General features: G+C 40.5%; 1 protein-coding gene across 5 annotated transcripts in view; it reads left to right on the forward strand.

Moving 5' to 3' along the window:
• The window catches only part of ANKRD44 (ankyrin repeat domain 44), a 251,380-nt gene that overhangs the window by 142,406 nt on the left and 86,048 nt on the right, over positions 1-22,926 (forward strand). For all 5 annotated transcript variants that reach the window (XM_081142776.1, XM_081142775.1, XM_081142774.1 and 2 more), the window contains exons 5-10: positions 1,901-2,101; positions 2,450-2,537; positions 5,038-5,180; positions 6,276-6,488; positions 13,801-13,879; positions 20,595-20,709. In XM_081142776.1, coding sequence (XP_080998902.1) covers positions 1,901-2,101; positions 2,450-2,537; positions 5,038-5,180; positions 6,276-6,488; positions 13,801-13,879; positions 20,595-20,709 — 839 coding nt within the window. The remainder of the gene's footprint in view (positions 1-1,900; positions 2,102-2,449; positions 2,538-5,037; positions 5,181-6,275; positions 6,489-13,800; positions 13,880-20,594; positions 20,710-22,926) is intronic.

The following is a 22,926-nucleotide window of genomic DNA, read 5'->3' on the forward strand; positions in this document are numbered from 1 at the left end:
TGGCAGGCCCATCCCTGTCCCTTTGGGTGCACTCCAGGCTAATGAATGGAGCCAGGGCAAGGCCCACCCCCTCAGCACTGTGGAAGTCCCTCTCTTCCCTGAGGGCATCTCCAATACTGTGGGGCAAGATCCTCTATGGAGCTGACTGAGGGCACAGTGCCAACCCAGAAGTTAAATACCAGCTAAAATGCTTTCCTTTTTAAAGAAAATAAATATAAATGAAGGTTCTAATATTTTCTTCCCACATCATAACAGATCGTCTTGCATCTACATAAACCATATTTATGAGACCAAAGATGATAAAAGTATTATTTTTCTAATTTTAATTTTAATGCTTCATTGTGATGTAGCTTTTCTTTATTTTTTGTGTACCCATCTAGTTTTTAGGATAGATCCTGGGTAATGTTTTCCTCAATCTTCCATAGTTCTAGTAGGTAAGCATAACATATACATGTTTGGCTCTGAAATAGGTTCAAGGAATATTTAGTAATCATTACTTTATTATTCATCTTGCTGAGGATGGGTGGCTTATATCTTTCCCCCCGTTTTTGATAATCTTAAGTTGTTTGGATGAGCCCTATGAGCTCATTACCCTTTACTTATAGCATCTGAATGAACTCACACTATTTATTTAAACTATAGTCTCTAATTAGCAAAGTTAATTTCTCTCTGCTCTCATTCTACTAAGTTAGCCATTCATCTCAACATGTTCCTACTACTGATTCACAGAACATTCTTTTTATTTCATCATTGATGTCCCTGGTAAAAGTACTAATTTTGAGAATTTGAATTATCTGCTATCTGGAGGCATTTTTATATACTTGCAAGATCAAGCAGATTGGACAGTCCAGGCCTGTGGGGATTAGGGTGGACAAAGGTGAGCTCTTAGTCCATGAGGGGTGGCAGGAATGTGGGACTGATGCTTTTCACTGGCTCATTGATGACACATTGTTAAGCTGTCCATAAAGAAGCCCCATTAACTACTCCAAAGGGTGTCCCTGGAAATAAACAGAAACAACCAACAGCTGTATCATTCCCTTGATTGAACAGAACAGTGTCTTCAATCCTGGCTGCATAACCAAGTCCCCAGGGAGCTTCAGAGAAATTCTGAGGCCATATAGATTCTCTGGAGTGGGGCCAGGCATCTGTATTTTTAAGGCTCCCCAGGTGATTTCATTGCACAACCCAAGTAGAGGTATAGTTCAAGAGGCTAACAAGCTGATTAGGTCCTCAGAAGGAAAATAAAAAGTGGGAGGCTCAGTAAAGGAGAAGGAACTCAATAGTAGGAAAAAAAATGACCCCACTGCAATGTGGAAAAGGTTGGAAAAACAAAAGTCTGTAACTTCTAGTTGAGGTAGTAACAGACATCCTCTCTGCTTGACTGCTTATTGATCACAGAGTGATAGTTAAGATGTTGGCTGAGAGAACTAAAGAGTTATAAATTGATCCAAGAATGTCTGAAGGGCTTTGAGGCCATTGGCTTTGGAAGAGGGAGACTTATTGACAAATACCTCTAACCTCAGTTGATCTTTGGGGGCCTTTTGGCCGATGGATATTTCACCCTGATGTTCACACTTGCACATGCATGCTCTCTTTTCACTAAAAATACCTGATACCTTATAAGGAAGCCTTATCCTTAGAAGGTTTATTTGGTTTTGGAGATGTGCCAGGGCTCTTGGCCTAACAAAGAAATGTAGAGTGAAAACCTGTTTTAATCTGTGCCACTCTTGATCTTAATCACTCATTACTTTCTTGTCACAGAAGAATATCCATCTGAAGCCAGCTCGTGAGGGGAGGGAGCCTTCCCTTTCCGTAGCTCCAGGGTCTGGTGTAACATCTTACACCCGAGTATTGATCGAGCATTTGTCAGTGACCCGTGCAAACTCTGCTTTGGTTGTAGGAAGCAGTGCAAGTATTGATTAAGCACTCGGCTGATGTTAATGCAAGAGACAAGAACTGGCAGACCCCCCTCCACGTAGCAGCAGCCAATAAGGCTGTCAGGTGTGCAGAAGTGATCATTCCCCTGCTGAGCAGCGTCAATGTCTCCGACCGAGGGGGCCGCACAGCCTTGCACCACGCCGCTCTCAACGGCCATGTGGAGGTGGGTGTCCTTATCGTTGGCAACCAGAATCCTCCCTATGGGCTCTCTTAGCCCCAAGTGGGACCTAATATTACTTCTGAGACTTTTATAGAACGTGATGATAATATTTGTATGCAAAACTATTTTTAAATTTAAAGCCACAGTGAACTGAAAAAGTAGCCGTCACTTCAGCCTTTTTCTCCGATGCCTGTGCCACAGGGTTGGCTGTGATGTCATCTTCTTACTTTGTTTGAACTCCAGATCTCCAACCTGCCTTGACACTATTTTTGGCTCAGATCACTTGCAGGTGGTAAGGGACCCTCACCATTACACGGTGTATGCTTGATTTCATTATTGGTTATCTTTCAGATGGTCAATTTACTCTTGGCCAAAGGGGCAAACATCAATGCATTTGACAAGAAGGACCGGCGCGCTCTGCACTGGGCAGCATACATGGGTAAGGATTCCATGAACGGAAAGCAGAGTGCATGAAACCTTCATTAAAGAAGCGCTGGGTCTCTCACTGCCCATATAGGTTTTTTCTTGGGCAAGTCTGACTTCTTTTCAATCTTGGGATTCAATTGGATTAAGATTTGGTCCATTTTACTGGCACTCCAGGAACCCTGTAGTTGGGCAGTTGCTTTGCCAGAGATTTATTTTTCCTATAAGGAGGAGGAAGGATGAATCGTGGCCTGGACCTCACTGAATATATTTCAATCTGGATCGAAAAGCTGCACAAATTGTGCTTATTTTACCTTGTTGTGGAAGCAAGATAAAGTGTTTAAAAAGAAAGAGGACTGGCTAGTGAAGGAAGGACATAAATTCTATTTGTCTTTTTTTATTTATAAATATTTTTGAAAGAAACAAAAAGGAAGGATGGATGGACAGCCCTCTGGCTACTGTGTAGGTTGAGGTGACCAGAGTCACTGTGGATTTTCCTGTTTGTCCACTGCTAGCAAAGCTGGGGCTTGCCGTCCTTGCTTCTGCCAGCTTGGCTGGCGGAGATGGGACAAGAAACGACATTTCTATATTTTTCCTTTTCACTTTTGTTGGCCCAAATACCACTGAGAAATGATAGACCATATAGAGTTTATTCCCAGTGTAGTCCCGTGGGAAATGAAGATCCTTCCTTTTGTTTCTCATTGGAGAACATCCTGCAATTGGAAGAGCAGACAAGATTCTATCAGCACCAAGTTATAAACAGCCTGAGTGCCCATCCACAGGAGATCGTGCTGGTAAATTATGGGAGATCTACACAATGGGACGCTGTGCAGTAACTACAGTGATGATGTCATCAGTATTTATTAACATGGGAAGACTCTCTGATGTGTTAAGTGAAAACAGGTCATAACACAGTATAAATAATACGATCCCCATTTAAAAAAATCTATACAATAAAAACAACCTGGGATATATTATAGACTGAAATGTTAACTGATTATCTCCAGGGATTGATGATTGTGGATGATTTCGGTTTCCTTTGACTACCTTTTGGCTTTTTCTGAATCTTTTAAAAGAAGCATATAGGCTTTTTATCTCATAAAACACACACACATTAATTGTGGGGAGAAAGAAGAGAGTGGGCTGGATCAGGGATGACATAAGTTATACGCTACTGGATCTGAATGAACCTTTGGGCTTAAAAAAACAGACTCTTAAGATTTTGTAAGCATTTTCCTTTTTAAGGTGACGTGGAGTTCTGGGCTGGCTGAAGTGGATTGGCCGTCTGCATGGTCCTTGCAGGACTGGAGCCCTGAATGTTTGCCAGGCCGATCTTCAGGCAGAACACATACTAAACTAGTGTGAGATGGACTCAAAGAACCTGGGCTTCCAAGTTTGTTCTTTGCTGATGTGCAGAACATTAGTGTAGAATTGCTTTAAAGAAGTAAAGTCATCATTTTGTGTGTCATCAGGATTCAAACAGGAAAAAACATAGTTGACTATCTTTAGGAAATAAAAGACAAAACCAGGACAAAAGATAGCACCACTTAAGCTTAAGATAGCACCACTAGTAACTGAAAATATTTTTTTCTATATACAAGGCTTGGGGGGAAAGAGTCAAATTTTAATTAAACAAGCCAATACCAAACTCTCTGTCTCTCTCTCTCTCAAACACACACACACACACACACACACGTATGCACGCACACACGCTCCTGTTTTTTCACACACAGAAGACACTGCACACACATTTTAGACTCAAGAGTCAGTACTCATCTCTACCCTTCAGTTATCAACCATGTTTACAGCAAGGACCCTGAAGTATCGAACCATCTTCAGTCACAAAATAAAGGTTAAATACATTCATCATATTGTATGTAGTGTGATAGGGAACAAAGGAAAATATTCTCGAAAATATGCCAATAAGTGTTGAAACTAGATGGGTTTTCTGTTTAGCCAATAATTCACGAGACTACTTTTAAGTTGAACCATCTGAAATTGCCATTTCTGTGGCAAAAAACACAACAACAGAAAATTGGTCAAACAGCAGCAATTTCGTATAATTTAAAAATTAATCTGGAGTCATCTAATTAACTGATTTTTCCCCACTAGTTTTTCCAAACCAAGTTGCCATTGTTGAGCTTTTCAGCAAGGAATAGCAGTTGGTTTCAAAAACATTGCTTTCATTTTAACATAATGTTTTTAAGGCTGTGGTACTAACATATTATAGGATTTGGTTCTTATTTATTTGCAAGCAGGCATCTATCTCTTCTACTAGATCTTGAAGAGAACGCTCACGTGAATCATCTATTTCCCCCCCACAGCATTTACATAAAGCCTGGCACATAGTAGGTACTCACAAAGTATTTGTTGAATATTTTCATGAACCAGCTTTTTATAAATAGCTCAGCAAAATACCGGTGGCAATAAAAGCTAACAGTGATAATTTAGGTGGACTGAATCATCAAATTGTCCTGTAAAGCTTAACGATGTTTTCTGCTGCTTGCTTTGTGAAGGCCACCTGGACGTTGTGGCACTGCTCATTAACCACGGCGCGGAAGTGACGTGTAAGGATAAGAAGGGTTACACCCCCCTGCACGCTGCAGCCTCCAACGGACAGATCAGTGTTGTCAAACATCTCCTGAATCTGGGGGTGGAGGTGAGCTACGATTCATGCATCACCCCAAGGTGTATTTGGGGGCTTTCTGTTGTTCTGAAGTGAAATCCTATGTATTTGTGGGTTTTCTTTTGTTCTGAAATTAAATCCTGTTTGCATTTTATTTTTCAATGTTTATTTATTGATTTGAGAGAGAGAGGAAAGGGAGGGGAGAAAGGGAGAGAGAGAAACATTGAAACATTGATTTGTTGTTCCACCCTTTTATCTACATCTATTCATTGGTTGATTCCTGTATGTGCCCTGACCGGGGATCAAACCCACAGCTTAGGCATATGGGGACAATGCTCTAACCAGTCATTTTTCAAAGCCTGGCCAGGATTCCTCACCCCACCTTCAGAATCTGGCCTTCTAAATTGTGGCTTACAAGCCTAAACGAGCAGGGACAAACAGCAGAAGTGTCCAGTGCTGAGCTGGAGAAGTCAGCCCAACCTTCAGGTAGCAGAACAGGAGCAGCGGTGAGTCTCTGGAACATCCCTGTCTCTGGAGGAAAGGAAACCAAGTGACAGTACTGAGACCATGATGGTGAAACCCAGCAGTCGGGGCAGCAAGAAAGAGCTATGGCCTAAGCACCCAGGACAGCCTCACGGCCCCGCTACAGAACGAGGCCTTGTGAGGTGTCAGACGGCAGAGCCAAACCCAGAGTGGCTTCTGAGCCCAGCTTCTGAGTTGTGGCTCCACAGCACCTCCCTGCGCGTCTCCCACCCCTTTCGCTTCAAGTTCACTGTTGAGTCCCAGGCTGCTTTCTCGCTCCCCTGATTCAGTTCTCCTCTGGCTTTTCCAGACAGCTGTGCCCTTCACTTTTGAATCCCTTCCATAGTCCCAAACTCTTTCTCCACAAGTTGAAACCTCTCACTTCCTTGTCCTCCCCAGTTCACTTTTTGTCGCATTCGGTCTTTGCTGATCTTCATCTCTAGTGACAAGCATTTGCAGGGTGACCACAATGGCAGGAGTCAGCACTGAATAATTATGTCAACAGGTGGACATTTCCTTTCTCTGGCATAGCCATTAGGCTTTTTGTGGAAAATGGGGTAAATTGGCTCCAGTGATTTTAATCACCCGTTTTGGACTCATTCGCAGATCGATGAAATCAACGTCTACGGAAACACGGCGCTTCACCTGGCCTGCTACAACGGGCAGGACGCTGTGGTCAACGAGCTGACGGACTACGGTGCTAACGTGAACCAGCCCAACAACGGCGGCTTCACCCCTCTGCACTTCGCTGCTGCGTCCACACACGGTGCTTTGTGTCTTGAGCTGTTAGTAAACAACGGGGCGGATGTTAACATCCAGGTATGACACTCTTCGTTTCTCGCTCTCAGTGTTAAACACCTTTGCATTGCACCTCTATTTGAGCAAAATCAATTGCTGTAAATTGTGTCATGTTTGCCACACAATGATTTGTAACCCTGAGGACCTCCACTCCCACAGCCCCCTCCTGTATTGGGATGCGATAGAAACTGAACGGCATTGTTTCTGCAGGAGTGACTGTCCAGCTGGAAGGCACTGAGCTTCTAGTCATGTGTCCTTGGTAGCCCAGTGAATGTTCCAGAGGAAATAAGGGATCTCATGGATGTTGATTTGGTTTAGATTCTGTTACTGAAGTGAATGCTGAGCTGATAGGGCAGAGCTGCTGCGTGATTTCCGGTCTGTTCCCAGCCCTGGCATGGCCCTCCAAGGTGTTTCTCAAATGCCTTCCTATAGTCAACCCCAGATAGTGGCTTCAGTGACTTAACATTGACCTGGTCCTAATGGTGAGCCCTTTATTCAGCAAACTTACTGAGGGCTACCTACTGCCCCGTTTGGTACTAAAGGAGTCCTCCAAGATGAGATGTGATCTCCAATCTTCAAACTTGGAAGATTGAAATCAGTTGAGATGAGGAGAGGTAGAAAGAATTTGAGAGTAGGTATTCTAGATAGACCAGCATGAGCAAAGGGGTTGGGAGTTCTGGATAGGAAAAGCTCTGGATAAACTTTAGGAAACTAGTCAGTTTCTTATAACAGATAACCAGGGGGAACTTACGCATGCAGTCCTCATGATCCTGATTTACATCACTTGAATGCATTTTGATTATAGCAGAATATCTTATCCTGCACCAGGTGAATTCCTCTCAAGCACAAAGGAATCCTGAAGCCAGGTTCCAGTGTATTCTGCCTCTGTTTTTGAAAAATTATTTTTAAGATTTAATCTCAAGAATATTGGATCAATCTATTTTCATGATTTTCTCTATTCACTATTAAAATCTTTCAATATTTTTCTTGTAATTTCTAATTGTGGGGAAATATGGAACAAATTTTCAGAATAGCAATTTATACTGCTTGAATAGAGTATAAGTCATGTGAAAGGAAAGAGCCAAGAACAAGCTGAAATGTGACCTGAGGAAGGAAAGAGGGCTTATTTACTGGCTAAGGACTTTGAGCTTACATAGGCTGTGAGGGCCATTAATATTAGAGAGGTTGTATGATCAGAACTGAGCATTAGAAACAGTAATCTGGCCATAGAGACACCAGAGACAGAAAATATAAAGGAAAAAAGACGACTACACAAAATTTCAAACTTTTATATGATTAAAGAAAAAACAACAAAAGAAATAAAAAACAGAACAAAAACCCTAACATACAATTGAAAGAGGGAAAACTCAGGTAAGTTTTTCTGCAATATATATGATAAGAATAGAATTAATATGCTCAATATATAAGAGCTCATAAAAATCAATAAGAAAAAGTTTGATAACCTACTCAAAAATATGGGCTAAGGCAGATCACAAGAGAGAGCATGCAATATCCATTAAACCTATGAAAAATATTCAGTATCACTAGAAAATTAGAAAAAATGCAAACTAATACATAAATAATACTAATACATAAATAGTGTATAATACACTAATACACATCAATGTTTCTCTCTCCCCCAACCCCTCTCTAAAATCAATAATGAAAAAAGAAGAGTTAGAGAAGAAAGGAAGGAAATGGAGGGGAATGTAGTGTCTTCCTGAATGTGGAAAGCAGGTAATAACAAAAAAGTAGAATAGATGAAGAGAATTTCAGAGTTCTAGATCTTGTAAGTGGAGACCCTCCAAGGTCCTAAGATGAACATCTTTGGTGATATTGAAAAGTAGGAACTGGAGTCCAAGGTGGGAGAGTCATCTTGTGGGATTGAAGTTAGAGAGGATGGTGTTGAGAGGCAGGAGGCTGGCAGGTGGCCAAATCCTCAATGTCCCTAGACTTGTGGACATTGTCATCCTAGTGTCTGAGGGACATCCTTAAAGCCTCCAAAGAAAGAAAAGTTATTGAAGTTAAATAAAGTAGCTCTCTTCACCAACCTTCATTTCATTAACTCGCAGGGTTTTCTATCACCTATGTAAAACTTGCCGACGAATGTTCTCAGGGTGCTTGATCCCGAGGTTAGAAGGCCCTTTTCTGACAACCTACCTGCTTCTCCCAGTTAACTGACAGGGGTCAGTTCAGGTTGGATAGGGGCTTCAGCTGTATGTGGTGCATCGGTTCATGGCAGCCTTCGCTTCCCTGTAAAATGGATCTGGAAAGCACAGTTACTTCGTTTTAATATTTAACTTTTCCTGTGGACTGCTAATCATCAGTAGAATATAGGAAATAGCATTTTTAAAATCTGAGACTTGGGTTTATGTGTTTTTTAATCTATGTAAATTGTATTTTGAGTCAACTCTAGTCTTCTCCCTCAGTCTCCCTACATCTACTTGGTCTACATCCTCTTGATTTCCTAATTTTCTAGAATCCTCCTTTGCCATTCCAGATGGCCTCTGGATACACAGGTCATCTAACATTTCCGTAGAGCCATTCTGTCTGACTCTGGAGGTAGCTTTCTAATTGAAGTTGTTATCTCTCTTTACCACGTTGCTCCATGGAGTTTGAAAGTGTTTGTAGATTGTAAGACAGTTTATATTTGTTTAGACATTCTAAAGTTTGAGGGAAATTGCATATTGAAATGTAGCCAACACCCACCCACATGTTCACTTTGTTTTCCTCTATCCTCACAAAACACTAAAAGCAGTGTCTTCATGGGCAATGACAAGATAATTGAAAGAAGAGGAAGGATATGTGTCCTGTGTGCATTTTACAATCTCTCATTTTGCTTAGATTGACCATGACTTTGACCTTGTAATATTAGTTTATTTGTGACAAATAATGACGACAGAATACTTCATACAATAATCCATTGAAGGTTCACTTTATTTTACAAACAGGAAGAGCATGAGAAAGCATAAAATAATATTTCTTCTACATTACAGACCACATTGTAATTTCTGCAGCTTCTCAAGGCTCTCTTTGGGAAGCATTCAAAATGTTAAAAGCACTAAACACATAGCCACGCCAGATATGCCAGGTTGCCTATCTCCTGGTCACTACCATTCAGCCTGCCCGTGGTCTCAGTTCTTTTCTGTCTGTGGGCCCTTAGATCATTCAGCCCCAAGAGAGACTGCATTTGAAGCCCATCACACATCTACTGAAGTGGGCCTGCTCCTCTTTTTATATGTACCAGGACCAGATCATAGAATTAGGCCTGTTTTGTAGAGGTTGAAGGTGAAACTGGAGTAGGCAGTGAGAGGGACATGGCACTTGGAACTTTGGAGAGCATGTGGGAAGGAAAGGAGAGGAATGAATGAATGAGCCAACTGTGTATCATCTCCCGCCTTTAGAACCATTAAAAAAAAAGGCCTATGTATGACCTTTTTGCAAACCGGGGTTTTATATTGCTCTTCCATTGAATTAGAAAGCCCTTTTGAGCCCTAGCCGGGGCTTTCAGTGGTTAGAGCGTTGGACTGCGGACTGAAGGGTCCTGGTTCAATTTGTTTCTCTCTCTCTTTCTCTCTTCCACTCTCTCTGAAAAGCAATGGAAAAAGTATCCTTGGGTGAGTATTAAAGGAAAAAAAAGCACTTTTGAGTTTCTGACTATATCTGGACCCCCCCTCTCCCCCAGGGGACCTTAGTGTTAGACTCTGGAGGCACCATTGCCTTTTCGTAGGGCCACTGAGCTAGTGACTCCCGGAGGCAGCATACCATAGAGGACACAGTGCCGCCAGGTTCCCGAGGAGGGAAATGTCTGTAAGTGCAGGGAAGGTTTTGTGAGATGTTGGAGGATGTGGAAGGAAGGCATGAGGCCTGGAAGAAAAGAAGGAAGGGATTTCCGAGAAAACTCATGGTTGAGAAAATTGGAACATTCCATTAGGCCAAGGATTCATCTTCCTTGGATGATGTTGAATTCCGTCCTGAAAGAGTACTATTTGTCATACATATTCTTAATCCCCATTATTTCTTCACAATTTATGACTGAACTATGAATCAGTAAAAGAGCTTTTTGCTTAATTAAATAAATCCTCAAAATAACAAATTTTCCAAGTCCTAAATCTGATGGGAAAATGCATCTAGAAATTGGAAGGAGACTAGAAATTAAGAATAAAATTTATAAAAGCAAAGCTTTGAATAAACAGAGGAACTGAACACATCCTCTCTTTTGAGAACGCAGGGAATAGTTTATCTTTGAAGTTCTCAGAACAGCGGCAGCGAAGGCAAGTCGTCCCCCCCCACCCTGTGTGAAAAAGTCTCAGGCACATATGAAACTTATGAGGATCACTCGTGTCAACCTGAACATCCTGAGTTCTAACTTGTAAGGCTAGATACAAAGTATTGTCCTTTTGACCTTCGTTAGTGTTCAATGCTTTTGGACATAATGAATTCCTTTTACATCTATACCATGTGAACAAAACTGCCCCAAATGACTGCTATGACACTGGTAATGCTTCCTGCCCCCCCCCCCCAATATTTATTTATGAGAAAAAAAATAATCAGCAGTGGCCTGGACGAAGTGTTAGATGCACCCAGGCAACCATCTGCAAGGATAAACCTGAAATAAGCATCACCACTGACCATGACACTGTCCTTTGAATTTTACCTGACTTTGGTCATCCTGTTTATTTGTCCCTTTACCAAAGGCACACACACTCCAAGAGAGAAGAAGGGTGCGGTGCTTGCTGTCCCTGAAATGGGACCGGCTTTGTAAACTACACACTGTAGAAGCCGGTTACTTCTGCTTTGGCTCACTGGCTGCAGTTTGGTTAGTGACTGCCAGGTTGGGGGTTACTCCTTGGAAAAGCCTCTAAGCTATTTTCTAGGCGTGGAAAAGTGCTAAGTTAAATATTTATAAAGATATTGTCTAAATACTGAAATATTTATGGCTTTATCTATTTAACGAAACGCTAGTTATGTTTTCATATTAAATTTAAGAGAAAATATTGGAGCAAAAGTTAAAGAAATAGCACCACCTAGGGACAAGTTGATGTCAGCTCTGCAATTTCTGTTTTCTCTCTCCTTGAGTCTTAGACGGTCATCACTTTTTTATTGGAGGGGCGTATGTTTTACGTCTTATCCCAAGTAGTTCCAGAGTCTCAGTCCTTTAAACTGCCAGCACTCCCACAGGCAGGACGCAGGCTCGGGGGTCAGAGAGCTTCCAGGGGCCCTCCTCTGCTGTGGGCCCATGGTCAGCCACGGCCGCCTGTCATCATCTTGGTTGCTGCTGCTTTTCCCCTAAAAGCACCATTTCAGTAAGCCTCCCAGTTTACTTTCAGCTTTCTCAGCCTTTTCTGATTCAGGTTATAATGATACAAGATGGAGAAAAGATCCTATGAGCTCTTGTTTGCCGCCTGCCCGAGAACCTTTCGCTGAGATGCAGTTCCCGCTCTGGTTCTCTCTTCCTTCAGCACAGACTGAGCACAATGCCTTTCTTCTTTCTCAGGGATAGACTCATATGATAAAAATTCTCTGTCAAAGCTTTGTGGTTTTATAAGCTATTCCAGCCCCAGTCTAAAGCAGTGTGCTGTGCCAGTTACAAATGGGGCTCCCCTTACCCCAGTTCTGACTCAGTGGGCCTGGGTTTGGGCACAGAATTCACATTTATAACAAGAAACCCCGTGATTAGGTGCAGGTAAGTCCCTTGTTCACGCTGAGAAACACTTGCTTAAGTAATTATTTGTTTTCCACTGTAGAATTTTTTAAACAAAGAGCCATTTTAAAGCACAAGTATATGAGTTGCATAACAAAAATGAACTTGCACTTTAGAAACCACATATTTCAACCTCAGACTTAAGAAAAATGTTTCTCCTGAGCCTTAGAAAAATAACAATTACATACTTTTTTTCTTACAATACTCGAATGAAAGAATACATTCTATTGAGGATACCTTTGGTCTGAAATGACAGTCATATTTTTGGGGGTATTACTATTTTAAGAAATTCTGTGAAAGACTATTTCTTCTTTTAAAGTTTATCTTTATTGTTGAAAGTATTACAGATGTCCCCCCTTCCCCCCTATTGATCCCCTCCCCCCGAATCTGCCCTCCCCCCAGGCCTTCTCCACACTCTTGCCTGTGTCCATGGGTTACGCATATATGCTTATGAGCTCTTTGATTAATCTCTCCCCACCCGCTCCCCCACCCCCACCTTCCCTCTGAGACCCCTCAGTCTGTTCCATGCTTCTATGTCTCTGGATCTACTTTGTTCATCAGTTTATTTTGTTCATTAGATTCCACATATGAATGAGATCATGTGATACTTGTCTTTCTCTGCCTCGCTTATTTCACTTAGCATAATATTCTCCAGGTCCCTCCATGCTGTCCCAAAGGGTAAGAGAGCCTTCTTTATTACAGCTGCGTAGTATTCCATGGTGTAAATGCTCCACAGCTTTTTACCCACTCATCTACTGATGGGCTCTTGGGCTGTTTCCAGATCTGAGCTATTGTGAATTGCCCTGCTATGAACCTAGGGGTGCATAAGTTCTTTCTGATTGGTGTTTCGGGTTTCTTAATTGTGTAGGACTTCCGTATTTGGTATACTGATGATCAGTATATAGATTCTAGACATTTTTTATGTTTTGGCTTAATCTGTGTCAGGAAGTTCCATCACTTATATCTTGAATAATAAAGAGATGTATAAATTCAGTACACATTTCCAGGTGATCGTTAAAATGGCAGTTTGCTAGACAGCTGAATGCCTTAATGCTGTGATTTCTAATGAGTTCAGTGAAGCAGCGTTTCTCTTTTGCAACAATCGGAAGTGCTGTTTTCCTCTGGAGTTAGAGTGGGAATGGTGGAGGATTCTAGGTCAGCTCTGAGAGCTGCAGTGACTTACAGCAGTTTGGTCACCATCAGGTCAAACAGGGCCAAGCAAGTTAACACATTGTCTTTTTTCATGTACTATGGACAAAAGTTGAAAAAAATTCCTTGGAGGAAACTTTCTTCATCAGTAGGTTACTGGAGATGAAAAAAAGTTTGGGATGATTTCTTCAGTTTGAAACAAGGTGGTTTAAAAATTGTTAGTATAACTAGAAACATTGCATTTCTTCTCTAAAATATTCACTTCTCTAGGCTTCTTCACAATGTGATGTTATGCAGTAACTTGAGATATAATATGTACTTTATCTTTTGATTTCTAAATGATCTTTTACGTCTTGTGAATTTTTTATCATATTAAAAAAAATTTTAATTGATGTTTTCAGGACATTGCCAGCAGTATCCACAGGGATGTTTCAGACATGATGTGCCTGGTCCATTGTTTCTCTCTCCCTTCCTTTTTAGAGTAAAGATGGCAAAAGTCCCCTGCACATGACAGCTGTCCATGGGAGGTTCACACGGTCACAGACCCTCATTCAGAATGGTAAGAGATTCTTCCACAGTGTCACTATTTGGGCAGTTTTCTGGTCTGATGAATTTGGCTGTCTGTCATCTGAACGTGAAAGATGAGGCTCTGTTTTAGATTTTATTAAGTTCAGATTTACAGTTTCCTTTGATGTACTTTGCTAAAAGCTCTTGCTCAGACATCACATCACCCTCCTGCTTAGGAGTGACGATATACAGCAACCAAGTTTCTCAGTCCATTCCCAGCCCGTCAAAGAACGTGTGAGTTTTGAAACTAGAAATGATATGCATGCTCAGGCTCAAGGTCCTGCGCTTTTCGCTCGGAAGTGAATAAAAATAAGTATTGTACATTTCCTAGCAGGAAATCGGAATTATTTAAAAAGTTTAGAATTCACCATCGTTCCCTAAGTTAAAACTCATTGGGCTACTTGGGCAAAGGTAGGAAAAAATTAGGTGATTCAGAAGAAAGGCAGGTAAGAACGTGATATAAAGAATCATAACAATCAGATGCTTGATAGAGACTTGGACAGTCACATGATCTAGTAATTTTCCAGGCTCACAACAACAGTGTACTTGAACCAGTGAGCTGTCCCTGCAGCCAGAGTACTGGGGAATGTCGCTTCACATCGTGGGTGGTGGCTGGCACCTGTGAGTGGATTCACCTTGACATTATAAGTCTGTTATTTTAGCAAATGTTAGAGACAATTGAAAAAAAAACAACCAACAGGTTTCGCCCAGATTTTATGCTGACGTTCCAGGTGATTCCAGCAGTTCCTAAACTATCTTTAGTTGACCCACATTTCTCCTTCACAAAATTCTGGCATCAGTCAATTTCCTTGGACCTATTTTTCTCTCATCTGTAAGAACTTTAGATGACATGCATTTGAATTATTAGTGACACTAAGTTATATTGTAGACACTCAGGTCATAAAACCAAACAGTCATTTGACATTTGGATGGAAGACCAGCCAGTGAAATTATGCTTAGAAAGCAGAATATCTGCAGCAAAGCAAATGGAATTTATAAGCATTTCAGTGAAACTGGAAGGGGGGGGGATCCTAATCAGTTCCTGGTGAGTCAAGGAAGGTAAAATGAAAATTAACTGCACAACACTCATTCTTTCTAATTAGAAAATGTGGTGTGCCTTTGACGTTCACTTTATTGAAAGGACCACTTTAATTGTTTCATTTTATTGGGTGTGATCAAGGGGAGGTGGCAAGGAACCTAGTGTCTCTCTTTTGGTCAATGTCCTTACCCTACTGTATTTCTCAGTTTCTCTGTTTTTCAGAAACAATGTCCCCTGCCTTTAAAATAAACAAAACTAGGAAGAAATTTGGTATATATATTTTTTAATTTAATGTGAATTTAATCAGTGGGCCTTACCTCTGGCATAAAAAGCTTTGTTCCCTGTTAAAGCAATTTCAAGCTCCAGTGACCAGACCAGAGAGAGATCAGTTTTTCACCTTGTAAGCACTCCCTTCCTCAGGTCCATCCTGTGGGCTAGAGGACACAGGCCATCTCCTTTGAATCATGTTATGCTAGTGTGCTTACAGCAGTCACTCCAGCAAGGGAAGGGGGTTGCTGGCTGCTTTAACCTCTCCAGAAGCCACCCCTGTGGACCTGAAGACTTCCATGTCCTCTTTGGACATTCTTGCTAGACTTTTGAGTTGACACGAGACCTGAAAGTGACCCCGTCTCTTGTCCTCTGTGATCATGGAGCTTTGTTTCAGAGCCTATCTCATTCTTGGCTGGCCTGGCATCTTGCTTATTGGTTGGATGGGGTCCAGGGCTCTCAAATGATGGGGATATAGTGGCTCTAATATATAGCCCGTTCTATATAATTACAAAGCTAACATTGGTTGAGTGTTCACACTCTGCCAGGCCCTTGGCTAAGCATTGCACATAAATCCTTTCAACCACCTCATAAGAAAGAAGTATTGTTATATTTCCATTTCAGAGATGGGGAAATTGAGGCAGAAAGGGTGTGACTTTTGTTGGGATATGTGGGAGGTATGTTAAGGCACAGAGATTGGAACTGAGGCAGTCTAACATCAGAGACTGGATTTTTAACCACTAATGTGTTTTCTGGATAAACAATAGCATACTAAAAAATTTTTTTTAACTTGAATTGTATTTACTCCAGGAGTCACTTATATTTGGAATAGAGTTGTCCCTTTGAAAGGATGATCTTGAATTCTCTTCTCAGCTGAAAATTCTTTGCATTCATTACACACGTGAGAACTGGGAGTTCTTCCATTTGACATTTTAAAAAACTCCCTTAGGGAGAATAGGAAGCTCTTTCCTTCCCTCCTGTTTGTTGGCTTCCTTCTGGGAAAAATACAGGGGCTCACACCACAGGGCCCGGTGTCCACCCTCCAGAGTGGGTCACTGCGCAACAGGACCCGGAATGCCAGTCCCATGTGGGGCCAGGGGCGGGCTCCCCAAACCAGTGAACATGCTGCTGAGCAACATTCTCTGTGTTTGTTTATTTGTTTTGTTAAATCACTCTGGTGTTTGGACTTTGTGTGGCATTTTTCTGCTCCTCTGCTCTCTAGTCAGGGCTATTAGTTCTTCATAATAATTTTGTTTTTCCAGAATTATTCAGCTTTGGTAAGACAAACATTAAACACACACACACACACACACACACAAACCTCTTTAATTTTTTTAGTTAGCAGGACTGCCTTTGCTGTTCAGTCACACCCTTATCTGAAGCTGTGTTGTCACAGCCAGAGGGGGAAGGAACTGAGCAGAAACACAACGTGGTAACAGGAGGCATTTGATCCAGACATTTGCACCGGGCAGCTGCTGGGATGCTGTTGAGTAGGTTACAAAAGTTCAAAAATGATGTTTTCTTCCAGAAGCTTTATAAATAAATAGAGTTTGAAGAGGAAGAGTCAAGTGATAGGTTAGGATGATTTATTGTGAGATTTTTGACCTTTTGGCTCACAGTTCTTCTGAGGCAGCTTAGTGAGATGACCAGTCTTGCTTATGCAGTGAAAAACTAACTTCAGATGAAGGCTTAGGCCGTGCTGCATAAACGCTCCCTCTGACATGCTCTGCACACGTCTGAATTCACAGATATGTATTTTCCTCACTATTGTCAATGACAGATTACCAATATCTGACTTGCAACCTTTAAATGAATAGTGAAGGTACTTAATTTGCATTCCAAAAAACCTTAAAGGTTTTCAGGTAAAAATGGAAAGGTTTGGGTAAATGTAAAATGAAAATTCATTCATCTAGAGGTTCTATTTTAATATAAAACATTTATGAATAACAAACACCCATTCTGTCTTTTACTTTTCCACTGTTATGTTTTCTTGAAATGTATTTTATTATTTTTAAATTTTTAAAAAATTTTAAATACATTTTTTCTTATTTCGGAGAGAGGAAAAGAAAGGGAGAGAGACATAGAAACATCAGATTGGCTGCCCGCTGCGTAAGCCCGCAACCCGGGCATGTGCCCTGACCAGGAATCGAACCCTGACCTCCTGGTTCATAGGTCGACTCTCAACCATTGAGTCACGCTGGCCTGGCTTTATTTTATTTTTTGAAATGTATTTTAAATGACAACAAAAGTATATGTGGAAGTTATCTATATATTTTTTGCAGTTTTAAATTGACTTATTAAATGATAGTACAACAGCAAGAAGAAACTTTATCAATTCAGCCTCTCTTTTCCATCCTTTTCAATTTTTTTTCACTCTTCTTTTCCTCTACCCAATTTTTGGCATGTTTGAGGCTGATAAATATGGCAGTCCTAACATTTGTTAAGAAAGGTTTGCTGGCTTTTGGCTGGGAAGGACCAGGAGTGATTTAGTGTGTTTTCAGGGTAAAGGCTTCTCTGAAGTCTGGGGGGCTGCCTCCCACATCTCCCCGGCTCAGCTCCGTGAGTAGACCTTTCAGGCCGACCACTGTAGGCAGTTCTTAGACAGGTGCATGTACCAGGATTGCTCTGAGGTATCCATGGAGACACGGTGGCTGCCTGTCCCCAAGGTTACATCACATCATAAAAATGATTGATCTAAGTTGGATGCTTCTAAATTCGGATAAGTAAACAATCTGTTGAGTCCCTGGAAGATCATAACTAATTTTTTAAAATTATTTTTCCTGATTATAAAATTAGTATATGCTCACTGTCAAATAAAATTAAATCATTAAAGAGATTGCCCATGATATTCACCAATGTGTTTCCCCAGCTCCATCCCAAGAATTTCTATTGACAATTTGGTGAAACTCCAGATTTTTCTATGTATTTAAGAATGTATATATAAAGATATGTAATCATTACTTTTACTTTTATAGAAATGATTCTAGTCTATTTTAAAGTATACAATTCAGTGGATTTTAGTATTTTCACACAGTTTTGCCACCATCACCACTATCTAATTCCAGATCATTTCATCACCCCCAAAAGAAACCTCATAGCCATTAGCAGTCACTCCCCATTCCTCCCTGTCCTTGATTCCTCCTTATTTATTGATTTTCAAGGGCTTTTAAAATCTTTGGGAGATTACCCGGTTATTCACTTATCAGTAATACACGTTGCAGATATTTTCACATGTCAGTTTCTTTATTGCCAGGGTGTGGGTAAAGCCTTTTTAACTACAACTTAAAATCTAAGTACAATAAAAGACTGATACATTACAAAAATAATTTTTTTAGAGTAAAACACCAAAGACAAATGAAAATCCAGAGGGAAAATATTTGCAACATGTATTACTGATAAATGGGTAATCTCCCAGATGTTTTAAGAGCCCTTGAAAATCAAGGGATAAAAGAACCCCCTTACACACACACACACACACACACACACACACACACACACACACACACATTTAGAAATATGGGCAAAAGTCAATAACAAATAGTTCAGAGAGAAAGATAAACAAATGGTTCTTCCATATGTGAAAAGATGCTCAACTTTCTTGATAAGAGAAATTCAAGTGAAAACTACACTAAGATGCCAGTTCTCACCCATCACATTACAGATACTCATAAGCTTGACAAGGCTGTGGGGTAAAGGCACACATACATTGCTGCTGTAATTGCAAAATTGCACAGGGCGTAAAGAGGGAAATTTAGCAAATCTAACAAAACCACATATTCATTTACCCTTTGACCTAGAAATCCCCTTCCTAGGAATTTACTTGGGAAGAGATACCCAATAAATATGAAACAATATATGCATGAGGTTGTTGACTGTAGCATTCTTGATAACAGCAAAAATAATATTTACAACCTAAGTGCTCATCCATACGTGACTGGTGCAGTGAACTGGTACGAATCCATGCAATGGAAACTAAAGCTGTACAAAGACGAGGAAGATCTCCAAGAAGTGACCTCTAAAAGCAACTTCCAGGATACGTTGTTAAGTGAAAAGAAAAAGAGAAGGTGTGAAAGAGTGTGTGCTTATTTTTGCAGAGAAATGCAGGAAGCATAAACCAAAACTAGTGAAGATGATTACTACAGGATGTGGTTGAGGATGACATGGAAGGGATAGAAATGACAGTGAGGCTTTTTAAAAATCAAATTTTGACTTTTGAAATGTGCACTAAGTACATTCACATTGTTGTGTAATCATCCATATGGAGAACTTTTTCATTGTCGCAAACTAAAACTCTGTAACCATCACAAGCAACTGAAATGTGCATCACCCAGTAATGGAGTAACTTGACCTGATGTGTCTGCTGAGGAGATGGAGGGGGAAGTGTGCGTCATCTCCGGGGTATTCTTGCCAAAATGTTTAGCCTGAATCTAGTAATAAGGAAATAATCAGGCAATTCCAGAATGTAACATTCTACAGGACTCCTGTCTTGGCCTCCAAAAGTATCAGTGACATGAGAAACTAAAAAATAAATAAAAGGCCAAAAGATTGCTTTAGATTAAAGGAAACTAAAGAGATGACAACCAAATGCTATCAGAATTTTTTATTGGATCCTGGATATATTTTTTAAAAGGTTGCTCTTAAGCACATTTTTGGGACAATTTGAGAAATTGGAATATGCATTGCATATGACATAAAATTATTGTATCAATGTTACATTTCTTGGGTATAATGATGGAATTATGGTTATGTAGGAGAGTGTCCTTGTTTTAGGGTTGAAATGTCATATGTCTAATTATATTTATATATATATAAAAAGAGGAGAGAAAGAAATGTAGGAAAATAAAAAGTTGGGGGAAAAGGCAAAAACTGAAAATACGAAGAAAATACTATATTATTATGGGCTGTAGATGGTTAATGTGATAGTCTTTATAAGTATATTTCAGTTCATAGTTTATGCTTTTACTCATTTTACTCATCATATTTTAAATTAGATAATCAAACTACATAAAATATTTTCCTGAACTCTATTTCCCTTGGTTTTTATGCTTTGGTATAAGTTTTACATAGGTCTTTAGTTCAGCAGGTAAAATTAAAAATGAATATGTCTTCAGAATTACATTTAATGGAATTTGATTGCATTGTTCCTTCAGAGCAAGAATCTAATTGTGAGGTTTTAGGTCCTTGAATACAATATGGAAAGATTTTTCAAAAGCATGTCTGATAGACTTCTTTCTATGCAGATTTAATAATACTCGTACTTCAGAAGGAGAAGCATTCTTATACTTCGGAGTAGAGAGTCGAAAAGAAATCAGCATGTGATCAACATGAGTGACTAGCATAAAATGCACTATCTGATCAACCTGAATCCTTATATTATCCTGTATTAAAAAACCTTTTCCAGGAGGTGAAATCGACTGTGTGGATAAAGATGGCAACACTCCTCTCCATGTGGCTGCAAGATACGGTCATGAGCTTCTGATTAACACCCTGATAACCAGCGGAGCTGACACAGCCAAGTAGGTCACTGCAGAACTACGGGGGAATAATTGCCACGTGTGGAAACACTGCCAAAGGGATTCTGACGTGCAGCAGATAGTCCCATTTATCCAGGTTAAGGTGGATCGGTACCATTATGCTAAAGCCAAATTAAATTTGAAACTAAATTAAGTGACTTTTAACGACAGATATAAGGAGGAATCAAATATATTTTTTAGCCACATCAGTAAGAGGCCTATTCTAGTGGTTTTAATGAAGGAGACTTGAACTTTATTCCTCACTCTGCTTTGTAATCTTCTGTTCTTTCCCATGTTCAATGTCAGTTAAGCAGGAAAAATAAGTCATAAGTGGGCAAATTTAGAATTTATTCAGGGTGCTTGCTTAATTTTAATTATATAATTATAGGGTACAATTGAGTAAATATGCTATGTAGGGAAGGGGACCTGACTTTATTTTACACTTCAGTTCAACATGAATATATAAAGCATCGGTACCAGTCTCTCATAATGCTGGGTGCTATTGGAAGTTTCAGAAGTAAGTTACGTGGTTGCTACCTTCAAGGAGGCCATAATTGTGTTGGAGAACCAAGGCCTACCTAAGACAAAGAACCATGCCAGATGGTATATAATAAAATTCTAAATGAAACAGGACTTAAGTGGCAAGATGTTTGGTGTGGACAATATGCCATAGAGTGTGGACAGGAAGGAGAGAGCTCCAATGTGGCCAAAGTTTTCAGAAAAGCCTCTGGGGAAGGTGAGGTTTAGGTAAGCAGAGGGTGGCAGACACCCTAAGCAGAGTGCGAAGTAGGAACAAAAGATGAAAAGAGTACAATTCTGGGAAGAGTTTGGGCCTGATGGAGTGTGTGTGATGATGCCAAGCTCTGCCTAGAGGTGGTATCATGTCCCGGGTTGGGGGCCTAGGCTTTCACGGGCACTACCCAGGCTCCAGCCCAAGCTACTTTGCTTGTGAGCTGTGTGCCCTTGAGCCCATTGCTCAATCTCTCTGTGCTTTGGTTCCCTTGTTTGAAAAATGGGAGTAACAATAGTACTTACCCATTGGTTTGTTATGAGGATTACAGGAGGCTCAATTACTAGTACAGCTCTCTGGAATAGGTTAAGTTCTGTATGAATTATATAAATACATTTGCTAAGGTTATGAAACAAGATAATCCCTGTTAAAAGCTCTTTGAACATTGCCTAGCACAAAATAAGCTATCAGTAAATGTTAACTGTTATTTTATTACTTAGTAATGTGTAGTGGAACCAAATTAAAGAGGGCCTTAGATGCCTGAATAAAGAGTTTAGCCTTGATCTCAGAGACTGTGGGTAACAATAGCTAAATTTTCAGGTGAAGAACAGTATGAGGGCATTGTTCATATGAGGAATTTTATTTTATTTGACACTTTGGTGCAACAGAATTGAAAGTCTTGCTTGAGAATGAGCCAAAATGTAAATGGCCCAGGCAGGTGTGGTGGGTTTCAGTGGCCTTCTGGGCTCTAGTCGAGTGGTAGAGAAAAGATCAAGAGCAAATGACCGTGGTTTATGAGGTTTGTTATGACAGAGTCACTAGGAACATTGACTCTGGATTCTGCAAAAGGGACAATTCAGCAAAAGGAAGGATGGATAGCAGTTTGCCAGGTGGACAGAAAGATAGAGGGGGGAGCAAGGAAGGATCTTCCAGAAAGAGGGAACAGTAGTTACAAAGGCATAAGCGTGTGAAGGGTTGAAAGCGGGTTCCTAAGGCTGGATTATCTGCTGGGGGGGGGGGGGGAATGAAGGGGATAAGCAGGAAGAGCCACATCTTGAAAGACCTAAGGGGAAAATATCAAATGGAGGGGGAGGAGAGTTGGAGAAGATTAACTTTGCTAAAGGCCTCCCCAGAAAATCACTGTTCTCTGGACTCCTTGTAGATCTATGTAGGCTAGCTGATTAACGGGGAGAAAAGTAGGTCTTTCCTTCTGTACATAAGTAAACAAACACATAACATTTATGAAATAACGCATTTATTTATTTATTTAATTTATATATTAGTTTTTAATCCTCAGCTGAGGATATGCTGTTTTATTATTTTTATTTTTATTTTTATTTTGGACAGAGAGGAGGGGAGAGGGAGAGAGGGAAAGAAAAACATCAATCGGTTGTTTCCCATATGCACCCCAACCAGGGATCGAACCTGCAACCTAGGTGTGTGCCCTGACTGGGAATCAAACTTGCCACTTTTTGGTGCATGGGACGACA

Source organism: Miniopterus schreibersii (genome assembly GCF_964146895.1).
Source record: "Miniopterus schreibersii genome assembly, chromosome: 7".
NCBI lineage: Eukaryota > Metazoa > Chordata > Mammalia > Chiroptera > Miniopteridae > Miniopterus > Miniopterus schreibersii.